At 66.8% G+C, this 17,621-nt stretch overlaps 2 protein-coding genes across 5 annotated transcripts; one reads left to right on the top strand and one right to left on the bottom strand.

Moving 5' to 3' along the window:
* Window positions 1-213: 213 nt before the first annotated feature.
* PSMA7 (proteasome 20S subunit alpha 7) lies at window positions 214-5,268 on the top strand. The gene is made up of 7 exons (XM_062204451.1): window positions 214-383; window positions 2,103-2,229; window positions 2,670-2,794; window positions 3,209-3,331; window positions 3,675-3,794; window positions 4,449-4,511; window positions 5,048-5,268. The coding sequence occupies exons 1-7, from the start codon at window positions 288-290 to the stop codon at window positions 5,138-5,140; spliced, it is 747 nt and encodes a 248-aa protein (XP_062060435.1). The 5' UTR covers window positions 214-287; the 3' UTR covers window positions 5,141-5,268.
* A 1,271-nt stretch (window positions 5,269-6,539) lies between these two features.
* On the bottom strand, window positions 6,540-17,416 carry LSM14B (LSM family member 14B). Of its 4 annotated transcripts, XM_062204440.1 has the most exons (10): window positions 17,233-17,414; window positions 15,738-15,901; window positions 13,989-14,124; window positions 13,173-13,289; window positions 10,867-11,034; window positions 10,585-10,662; window positions 10,267-10,428; window positions 9,888-10,038; window positions 8,298-8,483; window positions 6,540-7,633 (listed from the first exon to the last, which is right to left on the bottom strand). In XM_062204440.1, the coding sequence occupies exons 1-9, from the start codon at window positions 17,357-17,359 to the stop codon at window positions 8,312-8,314; spliced, it is 1,275 nt and encodes a 424-aa protein (XP_062060424.1). In that variant the 5' UTR covers window positions 17,360-17,414; the 3' UTR covers window positions 6,540-7,633; window positions 8,298-8,311. The 4 variants fall into 4 exon arrangements, with proteins under 4 accessions (XP_062060424.1, XP_062060425.1, XP_062060426.1 ...); XM_062204441.1 differs by lacking the exon at window positions 10,585-10,662 and having other exon boundaries at window positions 17,233-17,416; XM_062204442.1 differs by lacking the exon at window positions 13,173-13,289.
* Between the last annotated feature and the right edge of the window lie 205 nt (window positions 17,417-17,621).

Here is a 17,621-nt window from a genome sequence, read left to right as displayed (position 1 = left end):
CGCCGTCCGCCTCCGCGGCCCCGCCTCGCGTGGCGCCCCCCGGCGGCCGGCCGGCGCCCCCCGCCCGCGCCGCCGCGCCCCGCGCCGCCCCCCTCGCCCCGCCGCCCGTGGTTAGGCCCGGCCCGGCCCCGCCCCGCCCCGCCCCGCCGCGCGCCCGCACGTCCGCCCGACGCCGTGACGTCACGGCGCGCAGCGTGGGCGCGGCGCAGGGGCGCGCGCCGGCCGTGAGTGTGCGCTTTTGAGAGCGGCGGTGAGGGTGGCCCTGGGCCCGCGCCGCGGCCGCCGGCATGAGCTACGACCGCGCCATCACCGTCTTCTCGCCCGACGGCCACCTGTTCCAAGTGGAGTACGCGCAGGAGGCCGTCAAGAAGGGCTCGACCGCGGTGAGCCGCCGCGCCGGGGCCTGCGCGCCGGGGGCCCGGGCGCGGCCGGGGGCGCGGGCTGCTGACCGCTGCGCCCGGGGCGGCGGCGCGGCGTCCCCTCGGCCGTGCGTGCGGCCGGCTGGAACCCGCGGGGCGCCGAGAAGGGGGCCGCAGCCCGGGCGGGGCCGATGGCGGCGCTGGGGCGCGCATGGCGGCGGAGCCCGCGGGTGGGGGCCCAGGCCAGCAGCCTGGGGGGCCGAGCTGGGCGCGCGGGCGGCGCGCTCCGGGGCGCCTCTGGGTGCGTGCTTTCCGGCCTAGGAGCGGGCCGTGCCTTGCACCTGCCGGCGGCGGGCCAGCCGGGCGCACGGGGACTCCTGGCGGCTCCCGGAGCGGATGCCCGCCCACTGCCTACCCAGCTGGGCACGCTGAGCCCGCGTCTCGTTCCCACCCGCAGCACCTGGGCGCACCTCGGGAGCGCGCGCGCATGTGGAGGAGGGGGTGGTGTTTCTCACGGGCGCCTGGGGGCCCCGGGCGAGGCCCCCGGGGAGCGGTGCCTGGGCAGCCGAGGCACGATGCGGATTCTGAGGTCTGCACTTCCTGGCTCGCGTGACCGTCTGCAGTTAGGGTCCCAAGTCCAACTCCGACCTCCTCCCCACCCACGCCCGCGCGGGCGGACGCACAGCTGCAGCTCTGGCCGGAGTGGGCACCCGGGGACCTCCCTGGAAACCGGCACGCGGCCCGGGCCGGTGCCCCTCGGTCTGCGGGCACCGCCGTGTGGAGGGGACGCTGCTGGCAACCTGCGGGCATTGGCCGGCGGGAGTGAGAAGCCCTGTGCTGGAGGGCGGGCAGCCCACCGATTGCTCCGGTTCGTTTCTAGGCTGTTTGATTGACGTGTGAGATGGCTGATTCCCGAGGTTCCGGTTTGTTTGAGAGGCAGAGCCCGCACCCGCTGGCTGACTCCCCAGAGGCCCCGACGGCCACCAGCCAGGAGCTTGGTCCGGGTCTCCTGGGAGGGTGGGGGGAGCTGCACCCCGACTGTGATGAGGCTCGGCAACCCACGCCTGTTTGTTTCTGAGGCTGGGTTAGGAGACAGGGAGCTCTTCCAGTGCTGCTCACGCCCCTTAGGCCCGCGACAGTGGGCGCCGGTCAAGGCCGGAGCTGGGACCCTGCGTGGGTGGCAGGGGCCCAGGTACTTGGGCCGTGGTCTGGTGCCTTGCCAAGTGCACCAGCAGGAAGGGGGGTCGGAAGAGAAGGAGCTGGGACTCAAACCAGCACTCGTGTGGGATCCTGTGTCAGAGGCCAGCCCCGCCCTCTGAGCAGGGGTGGGGAACCTGTCTCTACCGAGGGCCATTTGCAGTCATACGGAATTGTCCACTTAGTAATTAGCCTGCTGTCGATTTATTGGATTTTGAATCCACCCGTGGTTGCCTTGGCAGGGCCAGACCGTACAGTGTCAGGCGGGGCCCCTCCCCCGTGCCGCGAGGTGGCTTCACAGCTCGCCTGCGGCCCACAGCCCCGTGCAGACTCCGGCTGCAAGGCCGCTCCCGGGCCCACACAGCAGGTCCCTGGGAGCTCCCCACCAGCGCTGGCGGCCCCGCCTGTGGGCTGTGGGCTGTGGGCTGTGTGGATGAGCACAGCTCTGCATGGCGGCGGCGGGCCACGTCCCAGGACCGGTGTTGCCGTGTGCTCCTGGCGCTCCGCCGCGGCAGTTTCTCACGCGGGCCGTGGTTGTCATTGGAGGTTGGCGTCCGGGGAAGAGACATCGTGGTCCTTGGCGTGGAGAAGAAGTCGGTGGCCAAGCTGCAGGACGAGAGGACCGTGCGGAAGATCTGCGCGCTGGACGACAATGTCTGCATGGCGTTTGCAGGTGCGCGACTGGGGCCAGGGCCGTGCTCTGGGTCCCGGTGAAAACCTGCTGTGCAGACGAACGTGGGGCCCCGGGCTGTTGCCAGACGTCAGTGGATTCGGACTTCGGGAGTTTCCTTGGGGGTTTTTCTGTCCCCCAAACACGTAACAACGAATAGAGACTCTGGACAAGGCCTGCCTGTGCCTGTGGCGTGCAGAGGGCAGACAGGGCCGCCCGTGGCCAGCAGCAGTACACCGGCCCCGTGACGGGGGCTAGGGAGGCCCGGACTTGGCCCCTGCGCTCCCCCAGGGCGCGGGGCGGCTCCCTGACCTGGTTCTCAGAAGAGCCCCGGAGGCTGCTGGTCCTGCTCTGGCCACTGGGGGGGGGGGGTGCTCAGAGGTCAGGCTGCGGAGTAGCCGGGCCAACGCCGTCCTTGCTCGGAGTCTCCCGCTCCTTTGCAGGCCTCACCGCGGACGCGCGCATCGTCATCAATCGGGCCCGGGTAGAGTGCCAGAGCCACCGGCTGACCGTGGAGGACCCGGTCACCGTGGAGTACATCACCCGCTACATCGCCAGTCTGAAGCAGGTGGGCGCCCGGGGTCGCTGCGTCCTGCTCGCCGCCGCTTCCCCTCGGCTCTCAGTTCGCGCACCTGGAGGGAGGCAGTGAGGCCCAGCTCTGTCCTTAGCGGCTGTTGCCAAGCAGGTGGGAGGGAGCCGAGAGCCACTGTGGCGCGGCGCCATTTGTCTTTTGAGCCAGCGTGTGGCCCGCTGGACGGCTGCTGGCAGGAAGTTCCCAGGCGCTCAGCGCGTGCTGCGACTGGGCCTGGGCCTCTGGAAGCGCAGGTGCAGAGCGGGCCGGAGGCGTGGGCTGGGCTCCTTCCTGCTGGGGTCTGGGGTGCCTGCGGAGCGCCCCTAGCTGGGGCTCGCTCCCTCGCCGAGGCTCGCGGGTACCTGCGTGGTCTCCCTGGGTCCGAGCCCTGACCTGTTTGTGCCGCTGCAGCGCTACACACAGAGCAACGGTCGCCGGCCATTCGGCATCTCCGCCCTCATCGTGGGCTTTGACTTCGACGGCACCCCCAGACTCTACCAGACTGATCCCTCGGGCACGTACCACGCCTGGAAGGTGAGTCCCGGCAGGGTGGAGTGGCTTCGGCAGTGTCCACTCCTCAGAGGCCCCAGGGCCGCGTCAGCGTTCAAGGTCACCGCGTCCCAGACGCTCACGCTGCCCTTACGACGGCTGTGTGGGAGCCAGGAGGGCGTTAGCACCAGATTCTCCTGCAGGACCGCGAGGGTGAGGGTGCGGGGCGGCGGTTAGGGTCCGGTTAAGAATCAGCAGGAGGAAGCTGGTCACTCGGCGGGGGCTGCCCCTTGCCACAGCTTGCTCAGAGCAGGCAGCAGGCCCCCTGGGGACACGGGCAGCAGCCAGCTGGACCCCGGGCCCCCGCGGGCGCACATGCGTGTTTCAGGCCAATGCCATCGGCCGGGGCGCCAAGTCGGTGCGGGAGTTCCTGGAGAAGAACTACACCGATGAGGCCATCGAGACCGACGACCTGGCCATCAAGCTGGTGATCAAGGCCCTCCTGGAAGTAAGCGCCCGGGCTCCGGGAAGCACGGTGGACGCCGCCACATGGCGTGGGCTGCGCAGTGTCCCTCCCACGGAGCTCTGGGCATTTCCTTGCGAAGCTTTGAGAGGCAGTTAGAGATCTTGCCTCCCCTGGGCCACTCCCTGAACGGCCGCAGTGGCTGGAGGGGAGCTGACCGGAAGCCAGGAACCAGGAGCCTCGCCCAGATCTCCCACGTGGTGCGGGGCCCAAGGACGTGGGCATCCTCCGCTCTCCCAGGCCCTCAGCAGGGAGCTGGGTGGGACCCGGAGCCCGTACGGGACGCCGGCACTGCCGGGGGAGGCTTAGCCCGCTGGGCCACAGCGCGGCAGCTGCTTTGTACAAGTGGCGCAGGCGGGATGTGAACCCACCCCTCGGACGGGGAGTGTGTTCTGCGCATGGCCAGAACTCGGCCTTCCAGGCCTGAGCTGTGAGTGCGGGAGCGAAGCACACTGGCAGCAGTGCCTGCGGGGCGAGGGTCCAGCTCTGTCTGCACCTGCCCGTCGAGGCGGGGGTTGCTAGGGGGAGGGTCAGCGCCCCGAGTGCCACGGCTGGTTTTTGGGGATCTTCAGGGACTCACGGCGCTGTCTGGGCCTTCTGTGGGGCGAGGTATCTCATGTCCTGTCGTCTCCCCTCAAGGTGGTTCAATCTGGTGGCAAAAACATTGAACTCGCGGTCATGAGGCGGGATCAGCCCCTCAAGGTAACGCCAGCTCCGTGTTCTGAGGAGCTCCTCTGGGTCAGGACTGGGCGCCGGCTCAGACAGGCTGCTGTGGGGTGGGCCTCGCCCTGCGAGAGGGTCTGTCCCACGGTCCTGTGCCATGTGTGGGCTTAGACCTGGGAGAGGGTCTGTCCCACGGTCCTGTGTCATGTGTGGGCTTAGACCTGGGAGAGGGTCTGTCCCAGGGTCCTGTGTCATGTGTGGGCCTCGCCCTGCGAGAGGGTCTGTCCCCGGGTCCTCTGTCATGTGTGGGCTTAGACCTGGGAGAGGGTCTGTCCCAGGGTCCTCTGTCATGTGTGGTCTCAGCACTGGGGGGGGGGCCTCTCCCAGGGTCCTCTGTCATGTGTGGTCTCAGCACTGGGGGGGGCCTCTCCCAGGGTCCTCTGGCTTGGGCGTGCCCCGGGCACACTGCACACCCCGGCCTTGTTTCCTTGATGGCTCTAGAAGCTGCCGGGTGGTAGGAACCCAGCCTCCCTCACCCAAGCGTTGGCTGTAAACAAGCCGCTTTTCCTTGCTAGATCTTAAATCCTGAAGAAATTGAGAAATACGTTGCTGAAATTGAAAAAGAGAAAGAAGAAAATGAGAAGAAGAAGCAGAAGAAAGCGTCATGAGAAGCCTCTTCGCTGTAACGATTTTTAAATTCTGATCATGGACGAACCTCAAGGCGACGTGTAGGCGTTTCCATCCCGTGCTCTTGCTGTCGCGTGCCCTCCAATAAATCTCACATTTTTTAACCTTTTTTATTAAGATGGTGTATCTTATTATTTTAAAGATTTATTTATTTGAAAGGCGGAGTTAGGGAGGTCTTGCATCCACTGGGTCACTCCCTGAACGGTCACAACGGCCAGAGCTGCGCTGATCCAGAGCCAGGAGCCTCTTCCGGGTCTCCCACACGGTGCAGGGGCCCAAGCACGTGGGCCATCTTCTCCTGCTTCCCGAGGCCACAGCAGAGAGCTGGATCAAAGTGGAGCTGCCCATAGGTTGCCCGCACTGCAGGCAGCGGCTTTACCCCCTTTTATTTTAAATATGTATTTGAGAGAGATCTTCCTTGTTTACGTCAAAGAGCTCTGCTGGGCCTCTTGCCGGGTAACCGCTGGGACTGGGCCAGGCCAAAGCCAGGTCTCCTACTCAACAGCGTGGACCCTCCACTGCTGCTCCCTAGGGTGGACAGTAGCCAGGAGCTGGGGCTCAAGGCCAGCACCCCGTCCCTGTCAGTGTGGGATGTGTCCATCCCTGTCTCCAGAGCTGCTGTCAGCCAGCTGGGGTGGGCCAGTCCCCAGCATTCAGACCGACTGCGTGTTCACTAGGGGCTGAGCACATCCGAGAACAGGGTCCCCACTCTCCTGCCCTCTGGCTCCAGGCGGCAGCAGCCTCAGTGGGGCTCCTGGTGCCCCCACCTCGGCTCTGTTGCCTCTTGTCCCATGGCAGTGGTGTCTTTACAGAGGAGCGAGAGGTCCAGATGCATTTCAAGTTCTAACAGTTAACCACAGGCGGTAAACTCAGACTTGTGTTTAAACACCACTGAGCCATGGAGCTCAGAACGGGCTGCGGCCGTCTCCATCTGGCATGGTCCTGGAAGCTTTTCCACTGGTCAGGAACACCTGCACGCGCGTGCACACACACACCCACACACACACCCACACCCAGGCCCCCGGAAGCTGAAGGCTGCCCGTGCCTGGTGTCATTCCTACTCTGGGCCCAGTGGGCCAGGCAGGTGTCACAGGGAAGCAGACACCTGTGCCTCCTGGTCCTCGGGCTTTCGTCACCTGGAAACCCGTTGCAGGGGCCTGGCCGTCCTGAGGCTTAGCTCCGTGAGGGCTCCCGGGGCCTTGAGAACATGAATGAGTTTAAGGCCAGCATCCAGCGTGCGGGCAGCCGGCGTGGAGCGTCTGTCTCGGCGCCGCGCCCTTCCTCCAGCACTGGGCAGGGCCCTGTGGACCCCAAGTCCTGCTGGCCAGCTGCGCTCCCCCCTGCCGCAGCACCTGCCCCCAGGCGGGCCCAGGACAGAGATCAGAAGAAGAAAGGTGAAGGTTTGCTTGTTTATTGAGAATCACAGTTGACATCGCTCCACAGCAGCCCACCCCACGTTCTAAGAGCCACCAGGTCCTGACGTCCTACAAAAATAAACCCAAGCTTTGACAGCAACTGAATCGCTTTTTAAAGGAGTTGGTTACCAAGGTGCTTGTTTGCAACATGCTCACCCTGCCGGTCTGGCCCACTTACTCATGCAACAAATTTATAATCCCCGCCCTCCCTCCGCCCAGCCTGAAAACGACGACGCAGAACTATTTACAACTGAGAAGAACTACGCGCTAGGTCAACTGACCTTGCGAAAAAGACTGGCTTATTTCCAAGTGGATAAGAACACCCAAGTGTCCAGCCAGAGTCCAACTCTGACCAACCGACCAGGTCAGAGTGGCAGGGACAGGACGGGGCAGGGACGCTCGGGGGGCCTGTCCAAGGCTTTGACCCCAACCTCGATCCCAGGCTCCACGCTAATGTTCAGGGCCCTTTGCCACGCCCTGAAGTCCTCCCAGCCCACCGACCCCTTGCCAGTGCACAGCCTTGCCGGCACTCGGCACACAGCAGGGTGTCTGGCTCCCTCACACAACATGATCCGTGGGACACTGCCCTTCCCTGCCTCCAGCCCGCCCTCCCCACACCCACCCCGTGCTGGCCCTGCCTGGTCCTGAGACCCACCCCGGCCGGAGGGGGTGCCAGCCAGCGGCACCAGGGCCAGCTGGGTTAGAGATGCAACGCACCTGGCTGCCTCACTTGCCAAATGAGATTTGGTTCCACTTCAAAAGTCAAAGCTGTCATAAAAAAAGTTACAAAGTGAGGATCAAGCTTTTGCTATAGAAACCTTTTTGCAAAATACCAAAACCTTAGAATTAGGCAATTAAACGCCAACTAAGAAGGACACACAGGTCAAGATGCCTCCAAGAGGCCACCCATGAATACTTCCCCAAACACCAGTGGCTCCAACTCAGACCACGTCCAGGTTCACGTCAACCCCGAGTAAGTAGCAGTAGGGGATCCTCCAGGCGCCCTCTTCTCCCCCAAGTGCAGTGCCTCCCCTGTCCTGTCCACGCCACTTCAGGAGCCTGCAGGCAGAGCAAAGGAGCCGGTGCCTGAGGCAGGGCCCTCGCTGCCCCTCCCTCGTTGGGGCTCCCACTTTCCCACAATACCCCACACTGGGAATTGTGTTACACAACACGGGGACACCCTGGTCTCCCAGGTCCCAGCTGGCCAGCCTCAAAGGTACACCCAAGTCACCTGGGCCTTGCTAAGAGACGGGGCGGGGCTGGGGCCGTGACCCTGGACTGGCAGCAGGCTCCCACCGACTGGCCACACTCGGTCGTGAGTCCATGGCCCACACGGGTCCCACCTGCTGGCCACACTCGGTCGCGAGACCACGGCCCACACAGGACCGACCTATTGGCCACACTTGGTCGCGAGACCACGGTCCTCACAGGTCCCACCGTGGCCCTCGCCCTCCCACATCTTCAACCCCACCTTGGTGGTGCCAGGGCCTGGGTCCCACCCCACGGACTCTGGTGTCGTCAACCTGGGCTGGGCCTGGGTCCTGCTTGTTCCTGGGGGCCCCTGCCAATTCAGAGGGCCAGGGCCCTCGGTTTGGTCTCGGGACCTCCAGGCCACCCTTCTTCCTGAGCACAGAGCTGCCTGCTCCCCGGGCCCTAAGCTCCACCCAGGTGCACCCATCCCAACACCCTCCCCCACCGAGAATCCTGGAGATCCCCCACTCACCGTGGGCTGCACCCTCACACCCTGCCGGTCCCAGCCCTGTGTGAGGTCGGGTTGCGCCGGGCCGTCCCGTTGCCCCTGCCTCCTCGGAATCCCCCACGGGCACTGCGGCCACGAAGGAACCTTCCCGACACCCCAAAGGTCTCCGTGTTGAGCTTCCGCTCCTCTGCCCACGTTGTCCGCCTGGAACTGAATCGCAGATGCTCACTGCAGGGCCCCGCACCTCAGGTCCTCACAAAAGCCCCGGGAGGAAGGACAGAGGGTCACCAGGGGCCAGCCGGGACCGTGGCCGAGGGCAGAGGGTCACCAGGGCCAGCCGGGACCACGGCAGAGGGTCACCAGGGGCCAGCCGGGACCGCAGCTGAGGGCAGAGGGTCACCAGGGCCGGCCGGGACTGCGGCCGAGGGCAGAGGGTCACCAGGGCCGGCCAGGACCGCGGCCGAGGGCAGAGGGTCACCAGGGGCCGGCCAGGACTGCAGCCGAGGTCCCGCGGCACTTGGGGAGCCCCCAGCCCCACTGCACGCACAGCCTGCGTCTCTGTCAGCTGGACTGCCCAGGACCAAACCCACACGTCTCTCCCCAAAGGCAAACAGGCGACACGCACCAGCTACAAGGAAGCCCTGGGCGTTTGCCGGCCAGAGGGGAGAGGAGCAATGGAGAGGCCGGATGCCCACACAGGCGAGACCAGAGCAGACCCTGGAGCCATCCACACTCAGCCTCTCCCTGGTGAGGAGGCTGCGCCAGTTGGAAGAGGCCCCAAGAGCACGAGGCTCCCGCCTTCGCGGCGGCAGGAAGGTAGGTCCAAGGTGCCGACACTGCCCAGCCCCTGCCCAGCCCCTGCCCAGCGGCCCCAGCGGCCTTCCACACTGCACCCTTCACGCCCCAGCCCTGGGCACGCGGAGGCGTCCGGACGCTTCCCACGCCGCCTGCCCATCAGCCCGCCCCACGCCGCCTGCCCATCAGCCAAGCACGCATGCAGCCACACTCCCCGAAACACTGCCCGGCTCTGCCCGTGTCACAACTCAGCCCAAAACCCACGGCTCCCCAGGGTTCCCACAGCCTCCACACGAGAGCCAATGTCACCGTCAGGACCCACAAAGCCTACTGACCCCAGCCCATCCCGCAGACTTGGCTCCAGCCGCACGCGGAGGCCACGTGCCTGCCGTTATCCCGCCCCTCAGAGGCCTGCACAGCCCGGCCTCCCCAACATTCCCCTGGGAGAACCAGGGTGGGGCGGGCACATCTCCACGGCCTCTCCTGCCGCCCCCAGCACCCCACATGCTGCAGACTGCCCTCTGTCCAGGGCTCCTTGGCGCCACCGCTGAGCCCAGCCGGTGGGCGCTGCCACCTGGGCTGCCAGCAGCCAAGGCCAAGAGAGGCACGGACAGGGGCTCTGCGGGGACCATGAGGCCAGCTCTGGCATCACAGGGAAGCTGGGACCGGGGTGCCGGGGGCGGGCGCGTCAGTCCATCCTAGACAGCTGCCTGCATGCAGAGTCCAGGCCTGGCCTCCAGGCTGGCGCGCCTGGCCCTGGCCCTGGCAGACCCGCGCACACCCGGCTCCGCACAGCTCCCTCCCGGCCCCCAGTCTCACCTGCTCTTGAGCTCCGAGGAGATGTTGTCAAAGAAGGACTTGGACTTGTCGTAGTAGCAGTTGGGCCCCAGGAGGTCTTCCTCCGCGGGAGGCTCCTCCCTCTGGGCCACCACAGCTGGGTCCTTCTCGTCCCCCTTCTCCGCGTTGTCGTCTGGAAGGGAGGCAGAGCGTGGGGTGCGCCCCAGCGGCCGGCGCTGCTGCGCTGGGCAGCAGCCTCGCCTGAGACCTGGGCTGTGGCCCGGCCGCGCCAGCTCCGCTCGCTTCTCTCCCCACTTCTCCCGGCCCCGGGGCCTGCAGGCTGCCCCTCCCCACGGCTTCCCTCACTGGGCACACCCCAAGGAGGGCTGGGGGCGGGGCGGGGCGGGCCGCTCCCGCAGACCTTTGAAGTTCAGCCTCTTCTTGAACTCCTTGTCCAGCTCCTCCCGGTTGAACTGGGCGTTGGCGCTCTCGAAGTCAAAGTCACCCTCGAACTTGATCGTGTTCTCCTTGGTCGTCGTCGGGCGGCTTTGCCCTCGGGAGCGATTCCTTGTTCGCCGGTTCCCTGCGGGGACAAAGGACGGTCACGGCTGGAGGAGTGACCAGCTCTAGGCTGCAGACACAGCGCACAGGCTCAGCGGGGACAGCACAGAAGCCACCACGGAGCAGCAGCCCCGCACACCCGGCTCAGCGCCCAGACCCTGAGCGGCAGCAGGGTTACCTGAGCGCCGCCTCTGCGGTCTCCTGTTCTCGTCGTTTACCGGCCCCTGGGTCTGCACGGCTGCCGGCTGGACTACATCTAAGGCGCGAAAGGGAAGAGTGAGGCCAAGCTCCCGCAGAAGCCGAGACCCGGCACCGAGCAGACCACACCACGGGGCACGAGAGGGGGCCGCGCCAGGGACCGCCCTGCAGAAGCGCCAGGGCTACAGGCAGGGAGGCACTATTTAAAGAAAGAAGACCCCAGAAGCCGCGCGCCAGGCTCCGATCAGACGCGCTCGGGTACCGTTGGCAGTCTTGCTGCTTGGCTGGACCTGGCGACCGCTGAGCTGAGTCCCTGAGGGGCTCTTGCCGACCAACAGCTTTTTGGCATTCAGGCTGTCCGCAGAGCCGGTCTGGACAGCCTGCTCCACCGTCGGGCCCTTGCCAGCCGGGACAGACGGAAAGCCAGCTCCTGCATCGGGGAAGGAGAGGGCTAAAGGCAGGGACAGAGGAAGCCTGTGTCCCCCCGTTTCTCTCCTGGGCAGCTGCCCAGAGAGCCACCGAAGTCGGCAAAGCTCCCAGCCAGGGCCATCCCCTGGGGCAGCACCGAGGCCAGGTCACCTGTGGGCGCCCCCAGCCCTGCGCTCCCTGGGCTTGAGAACCACAGGGCTCAAACAATGGGCCCACAGCGGGCGCTCCCCGTGTTCCTACGGGCAAGCCCTCACCCCCAGGCACGCTCGCCCTCAGGCCTGCGCGAGCCCGCCCTCACGCCTGTGCACGCTCTGCGCCCAGAGGAGCTCACAGCGCTGAGAACCCCAAGTCGCTTCTGCTTCACTCCGCTCGGGGCCGTGGGGTCCGAGTCACACTCGGAAGTTAAATTCTAGAGCGGGGAAACAGCTCTTCCTCCTCTCGTAAAGAAGCGAGGGGCTCCCGGGGGCCCGGGGAGGGGCGGTACCTGCAACACTGCTCTCCGAGGCCTGGGCACGCGAGGAGCACCCCACGCTGAGCCTCGGCGCAGGCAGGCAGGGACGGCCCGTCACCCCCCTTCTCCTCCCAGCTTCCGGGCAACTGGGGACGGAGTGGAGCTTGTGGCGTAGGAGGCCAGAAGAAATGAGCTCCACACACAGGCCAGCCCTCCCCAAGGAGCCAGCCCTGGAGACTCGGTGCCTCCTCTCGTTCTGCACACAGAAACCGGAGATACGAGAGGCACCCACAGCAGGCAGGACTGAGTGCCCTCTGGTGGGCACTGGCCTGGGCCACTTCCCTGACCGCTCACTGCACCTGCCACAAATGCCCCCACCCCCCGCTCACCCTGGAACCGCAGCAGCCAGCACCGTGGGCTCACCTGCTGGTCACAAACCTGAGCCGGGACAGCAGCGAGGTGCAGCCCAGACACCTATGTCGTGCATTAGAGCACCGGAGAGTGCCGGCCCCGCCCCCTCCCGGCACCTGGCTAACGTGCGCCCTGGGAGGCAGCAGGAACGGCCCCCCAGCGTGGGAGACCCAGACTGCCCCCACATCGCGGCTCTGGTATGGCCGCAGCTGTTGCAGGCATCTGGGGAGTGAAGCACTGGCTGGAACAGGTACTCACTCTCTTACCCTCTCTGCCTCTCAAATAAAAAAATAAATAAAAACGGGTGAAAAACCGGAGAAGGTACCGTGGTGCAGAGTAGGCTGTGGGCCACTGGGACACCCACAGCCCTTATCTGGTGCCTGGTTCGAGACCCAGCTGCTCGGCTTCCAATGCCACTTCCTGCTAACGTGCGGCAGGGAGGCAGCAGATAAACGCCCAGCCCCTCCCACCCACAGGGGAGAGCCCGCTGAGCTCCAGGCTCCCGGCCCAGGCCTGGCTCCTGCAGGCAGTGGGGAGTCAACGGATGGGAGAAACCTCTTTCCCACATGCATGTGCTCGGCCTTTCAAATAAATAAAAATAAAAACAGTAGTGGAAAACAATTAGAAGTCCACACACACACGTGCACACACCCCAGCTGAAACCAGCTGTCTGTCCCACACGGGAAGCACTCCGCTGCTGTGACTCAGACACGCTGGAGTCCACGCAGGATCGAGCAGGCAGCACATGCAAGCTGTGACAGACACAGCTGTGCGCCTGCACCAAGTCTGGACAAGGCCGAAGGCTCAGCTGGGGCCAAGCGCCCAGTGCCGTGCAGCTCAGCGTGGCCTTCCACACACCAGGGCCAACGAGAAGACCACACCAGTCCTAAGGCGCCACCGGCAGAACGGACACGAGGGGCGCACCTGGCATTACCAGGCTGACACTGTTCACCTGGCCACGCAGCTGGGGGCCGGCATTTGAATGCCCCGCAGGCCCACAAGCGGCCAGGGCGGCCCTGCAGTGACCTACAGCAAAGCTGCCGGCACGCGGCAGCCCCCGCACAGGTCACACAGACCCTGCAGTGGAAGGAGGGAACGAACCGCTCCGCGGAGGCCTCCTAAGCCCTTCTTTAAGACGTAGATCCACTACGTCAGAACCACGTCCTCCACCAAACGGGAGCGGCGTCGGTGGCTCCGCCCAGCGTCTGCCACGCGTGGTTCACCCCTGCTCTCAGCGCGGTCTGCACGCAGCACGCAGCTCTGCAAACTGCTGTTACCCTTGGAAGCGAGCTGAGGGGGCTCTGAGGACAGGTCGAGCTCTGAGACAGGCTGTGGAGATGGAGAGGAGCTAGGGCTGGAGGCTGCGGCTGAGGCCGGAGGGCTTACCAACTTCTCTGAGGGGAGAGAGGAGAGAAGAGCAGAGACAAACGCACACACGTAAGTCGAGACGCACTCCGCTCCGACAAGCAGGTGCGCGGAGGGGCCACAGCCCCTCAAGGACACCGCTCACACAGCCTACCTTGGAACACAGCAGGCAGCCAGCACCCTCGGGTGGGGCTAGGGCCTGAATGACGCTCCCCTAGCTCAGCTACTCACGCTGGAAGCCGAGCGGGGTGGGGGCCGCCTGCCACCTCCACGTTCTGAGCACAAAGCTCCAGCCAGCCAAGGACACGGCCGGACCTCTCTCTCCACGGAGAACAGCGCCTTCCCCGGGGTTACGGCGTTAGCCAACCAGGTTAAACCATTCTTGGGACAGGCACTTCGCAAGAACAGAAGGCCAGCAGCGGGCGGCACTGCCTTTAGCTTCACTCTCACAGACTGGGAACGTGGGAACAACTACCAGGCGGCTGTAGGTACAGGTACCTGCACTTCTCTGAAGCAGGTGAACCAGGGCTCCCGCCAAGGCCCAGGCTAACACTGCCAACGAGTTTCTGATTCGCCCGCCACCTCTCACTCCCAGCTGAGCGGCAGTGCACCAAGCATGCAGGGAGACAAAGTCTGAGTTGAACATGAGGACCCCGCCCTCAGGGGCTGCTGCTCTGTCCCTGGGGGTCCCAGGAGGGGCAGTTCGCCAGCCAGGAGCGGCTACTCACCCAGCCCGAAGGAAGCGGCGTACTGCTGGCCGAGCAGGGAGCTGGCCGCCAGCTGGCCGTAGGGCGGCATCCCTCTGAAGGGGCTGTAAGGCACGTGCGGCTGGAACGGCGAGGCGGAGGCAGAGCCCAGGGAAGACTGAAGGACGAGACCCACGGTGAGAGCAGCCGGGGCCCCGGACCCGCGCGCCTGACTCAGAGCGGCTGCCCAGCCTGTGTGCCCAGACGCTGGCCCAGCCCCAGCCCACCTGTCCACAGAGCCCTAACAATTTTCTCCCAACGCAACTAAAACCTTCCCATCAGGGTGGGCATTTGGCCTGGCAGTTCAGACACTGGTGAGGGCACCCACATCCCACATGAAAGTGCCTGGGTCAGAATCCTGGCTCCAGGGGCCAGTGCTGTGGCGAGATAGGCTAAGCTTCCACCTGTAGGCCCGCATCCCATACGGGCGACAGTTTGTGTCCCGGCCACCCCACTTCCCACCCAGCTGCTTGTGGCCTGGGAAAGCAGTAGAAGATGGCCAAGTGCTTGGGCCCCTGCACCTGTGTAGGAAACCCAGAAGAAGCTCCTGGCTTCAGATCGGCCCAGCTCCAGCTGTTTCGGTCATTTGGGGAGTGAACCAACAGGTGGAAGACCCCCCCCCCCCAACTGCAACTCTGCTTCTCAAATAAATCTTAAAAAAACCAAAAAACAACAACAAACAAAAAAAAACACTAACTCTAGCTCCAGCTCTCCAGCTCCTGTTAACCGGATGGGGGGGGGGGGGGGGTCTGTGGTGATCGCTCAGGTTCCCTGGGTTCCGGCCGCCGCACAGAGACCTGGGCTGCGCTTTCAGACTAAGGCTTTGTTCCCGGCCACGGCCGGCACCTGGCAGCTGAGCCGGCACCTGCGAGGTCTGCTTCTCTCCCTCTCCATACAAACACAGCAGCAGCCAAGGGTTCCACTGCTGTCAGGGAGAGCCTAGCCCGTGCGCGGGCACAGCCACAGCTGCGGCTGGGGGCCCCTGAGCACCTCCCACGTCTACCTGCTCTCCCGTCCCAGCCTCGGGGAGACAGCTGCCTGCTGGCAGCCCAGTCTCCTCGGACGTTCCCTTTCCATCTACATGACACGTAGAGAGACAGAGACCGGGGAGACAGATTTCCATCTACTGGTTCACTCCCCAGATGCCCACGACAGGGCTGAGCCCTGCTCAAGTCAGGAGCCTGGGCCTCCCAGGTGTGTGGCAGTGACCCAAGCGCTGTCTCCCAGGCTCAGCAGGAAGCAGGACAGGAAGCGGAGCGGCCCAGACCTGGCTCCAGGCTGGGGGAGGCCCGGGAGGCCCGCGCAGGGACGCATCTCTTCCCTCCCCGCGCACCGGGCTCCCTGCTGCCGGTGCCCGCGCCTGGCTCGGGGACTTTCCTCCTGTGAACCCGGCACTTCCCCTCCCAGCCTTCCCCAGGTCTGAAGCAGGCCCCCACTTCCTCCCCGAGCCTGGGTGGTCTGAACCCCAAGAGAGCTAAGGAGGACTCAGGCCTGCCACGAGAAAACACGAACCTGGGCTCCCCAAAAACCCCAGGCGAGACAGCCACATCCAGCAGGCAGACACAAACTGCGCCGGGCGGCACGCGGGAGCATCTCCCGGCTCACAGCAGCCCAGGAGGGCACACTGCCCACGCACAGCCTCCTGCCCCAGGAGCAGACAGCGGGGGCCAAGCCCCTCCTGAGTGGCCAGCGCCTCGCACACCCCCAGAGGCCGGGGCGGCGCACACTGACCTGGACGATCGCGGGGTCCTGAGGGAGGGCGTGCTGGGCCTTCGGGGGCTCACACACAGTGATGTCCTTGATGTCGCTGCCCCGAAAAATGATGTACTCGTAGATCTCCTCTCTCGGGGGGGCGGGCCTATCTGTGGGGCGATCTTCAGTACCAAAGGACCGCACTTGGGTTGAGAGAAAGCAGCGTTACGTTGTGTCCCCCCGCGGGCCGCCCGCCCTTCAGCTCCGAGTCCGTTGTCCTGGCACCCCCAGGCACCAGCCCGGGAAGTTCTGGGCCAGAGCTGCTTCCCTGACCGCGTCCGGAGCCTCCATTCGCAGGCGCACACACGCCCACGCCGGGCGCTTTTGCCGAACACAGCTCTTTGCAAAGAAACCGCCTGGCTCGCAGGTGAGGGGAGATCCGGCGGCAGGGGGCGCGGAGCAGGGAGCTGCCCTGGACACGCCCCCCCCCACAGGAGCGGTCCCCCAGCAGGAGGGGTCCTAGCTACCGGACCCCACACCAGCCTCTGCGCCTACAAGGAGTTCCAGAGACACCCCTGCGAGAGTAACCTGCGGGCACCGGGGTCCCGGGAGCCCCCAGCCCCCTCCCAGGGCTTCCAGTACGAACCCGCATCCAGGCAGCCTGCACCTGCGGCCCCCGTGTCCCAGCGAGCCAGCGGGCACGGGGCCGGGGCACCGCCATCTGTCCTTAACCGGGGCCCCTCCCAGCGTTCGGGACGCCCGCGTCCTGAGCGCAGGGTCTGGGGACCCCGCGCGCACGCAGCCCTCTCCCCAGCCCCTCTGCAGGACGCAGACAAAGAGACCCGGGGGACCCTCGCCGGGCCACGGCTCACAGAGCCCGCGGCGGGGGCGGTTCTGACCCGGGCGCCCCGGCCGGCCCGCTCGCCGCCCGGGTCCCAGACGCGGGGAGACCCGCCTGCTCTCCGCGCCGCCACCGCGGCCCCCGGCAGGTGAGGACGGCGCGGGGCCGCCCGGGACCCCAGCGCCTGCCGAGGGGCGGCTCCGCGGGAGCGGGGCGTCCGCGCACAATGCCGCGCCGTCGCGGCGGAGGAAGGCCATTGTGCCCGGCGGCGGCGCGCGCGGGGGCGGGGAGGCCCGGGAGGACCCCGCGCCCGTCGCGGGTGGAGGGGCGCCCCGCGGGGGGCGGGCGAGGGCTGTCGGCGTCCGGCCCGGGGCGCCCCGCGGAGCCGCGGCCGCGCGAGGTGGGGGCGGGGCGCGGGTCCGGCCGGGTGGGCGCCCGGGGTGGGCGTGGGGGCGGGGCGCGGGTCCGGCCGGGTGGGCGCCCGGGGTGGGCGTGGGGGCGGGGCGCGGGTCCGGCCGGGTGGGCGTGGGGGCGGGGCGCGGGTCCGGCCGGGTGGGCGCCCGGGGTGGGCGTGGGGGCGGGGCGCGGGTCCGGCCGGGTGGGCGTGGGGGCGGGGCGCGGGTCCGGCCGGGTGGGCGTGGGGGCGGGGCGCGGGTCCGGCCGGGCGCGGGCGGTTGGGCGCGCGGGCGCTACCTTTGGCGAGCGCCACGGTGGAGTTGTCGGTGTCGATGGTGTAGAGGATGCCCTCGTAGCGGATCTGCGCCTTGGAGATGAGGCTGATCTTGCTACCCAGGTACGGGGTGCCCGAGGAGCCGCTCATGGCGGCCGCGGGGGGCCGAGCGCCGGGCCGCCCGCTCCTGCGCCGCCGGGGCGCCTCCTGGCCTCCGCCCGAGGGGCCTGCGCGGGCACCGAGCGAGCGAGGCCGGGGCGCGCAGCCGGTCTCCGAGAGGAACGCGGGGGAGGAGCGGCCGCCGCAGCCACATCCGGGGCCCCGAGCCGCCACGCGCCGCCCCCGCACGCGCGCCGCCCATTGGCTTGCCGCGCCCGCCGCCCTTTAAATATGGCCGCGCCGCCGTCCGCGG

The sequence above is a fragment of the Lepus europaeus genome, chromosome 10 (assembly GCF_033115175.1).
Source record: "Lepus europaeus isolate LE1 chromosome 10, mLepTim1.pri, whole genome shotgun sequence".
NCBI lineage: Eukaryota > Metazoa > Chordata > Mammalia > Lagomorpha > Leporidae > Lepus > Lepus europaeus.
This window is presented reverse-complemented; position numbering and strand designations above follow the sequence as displayed.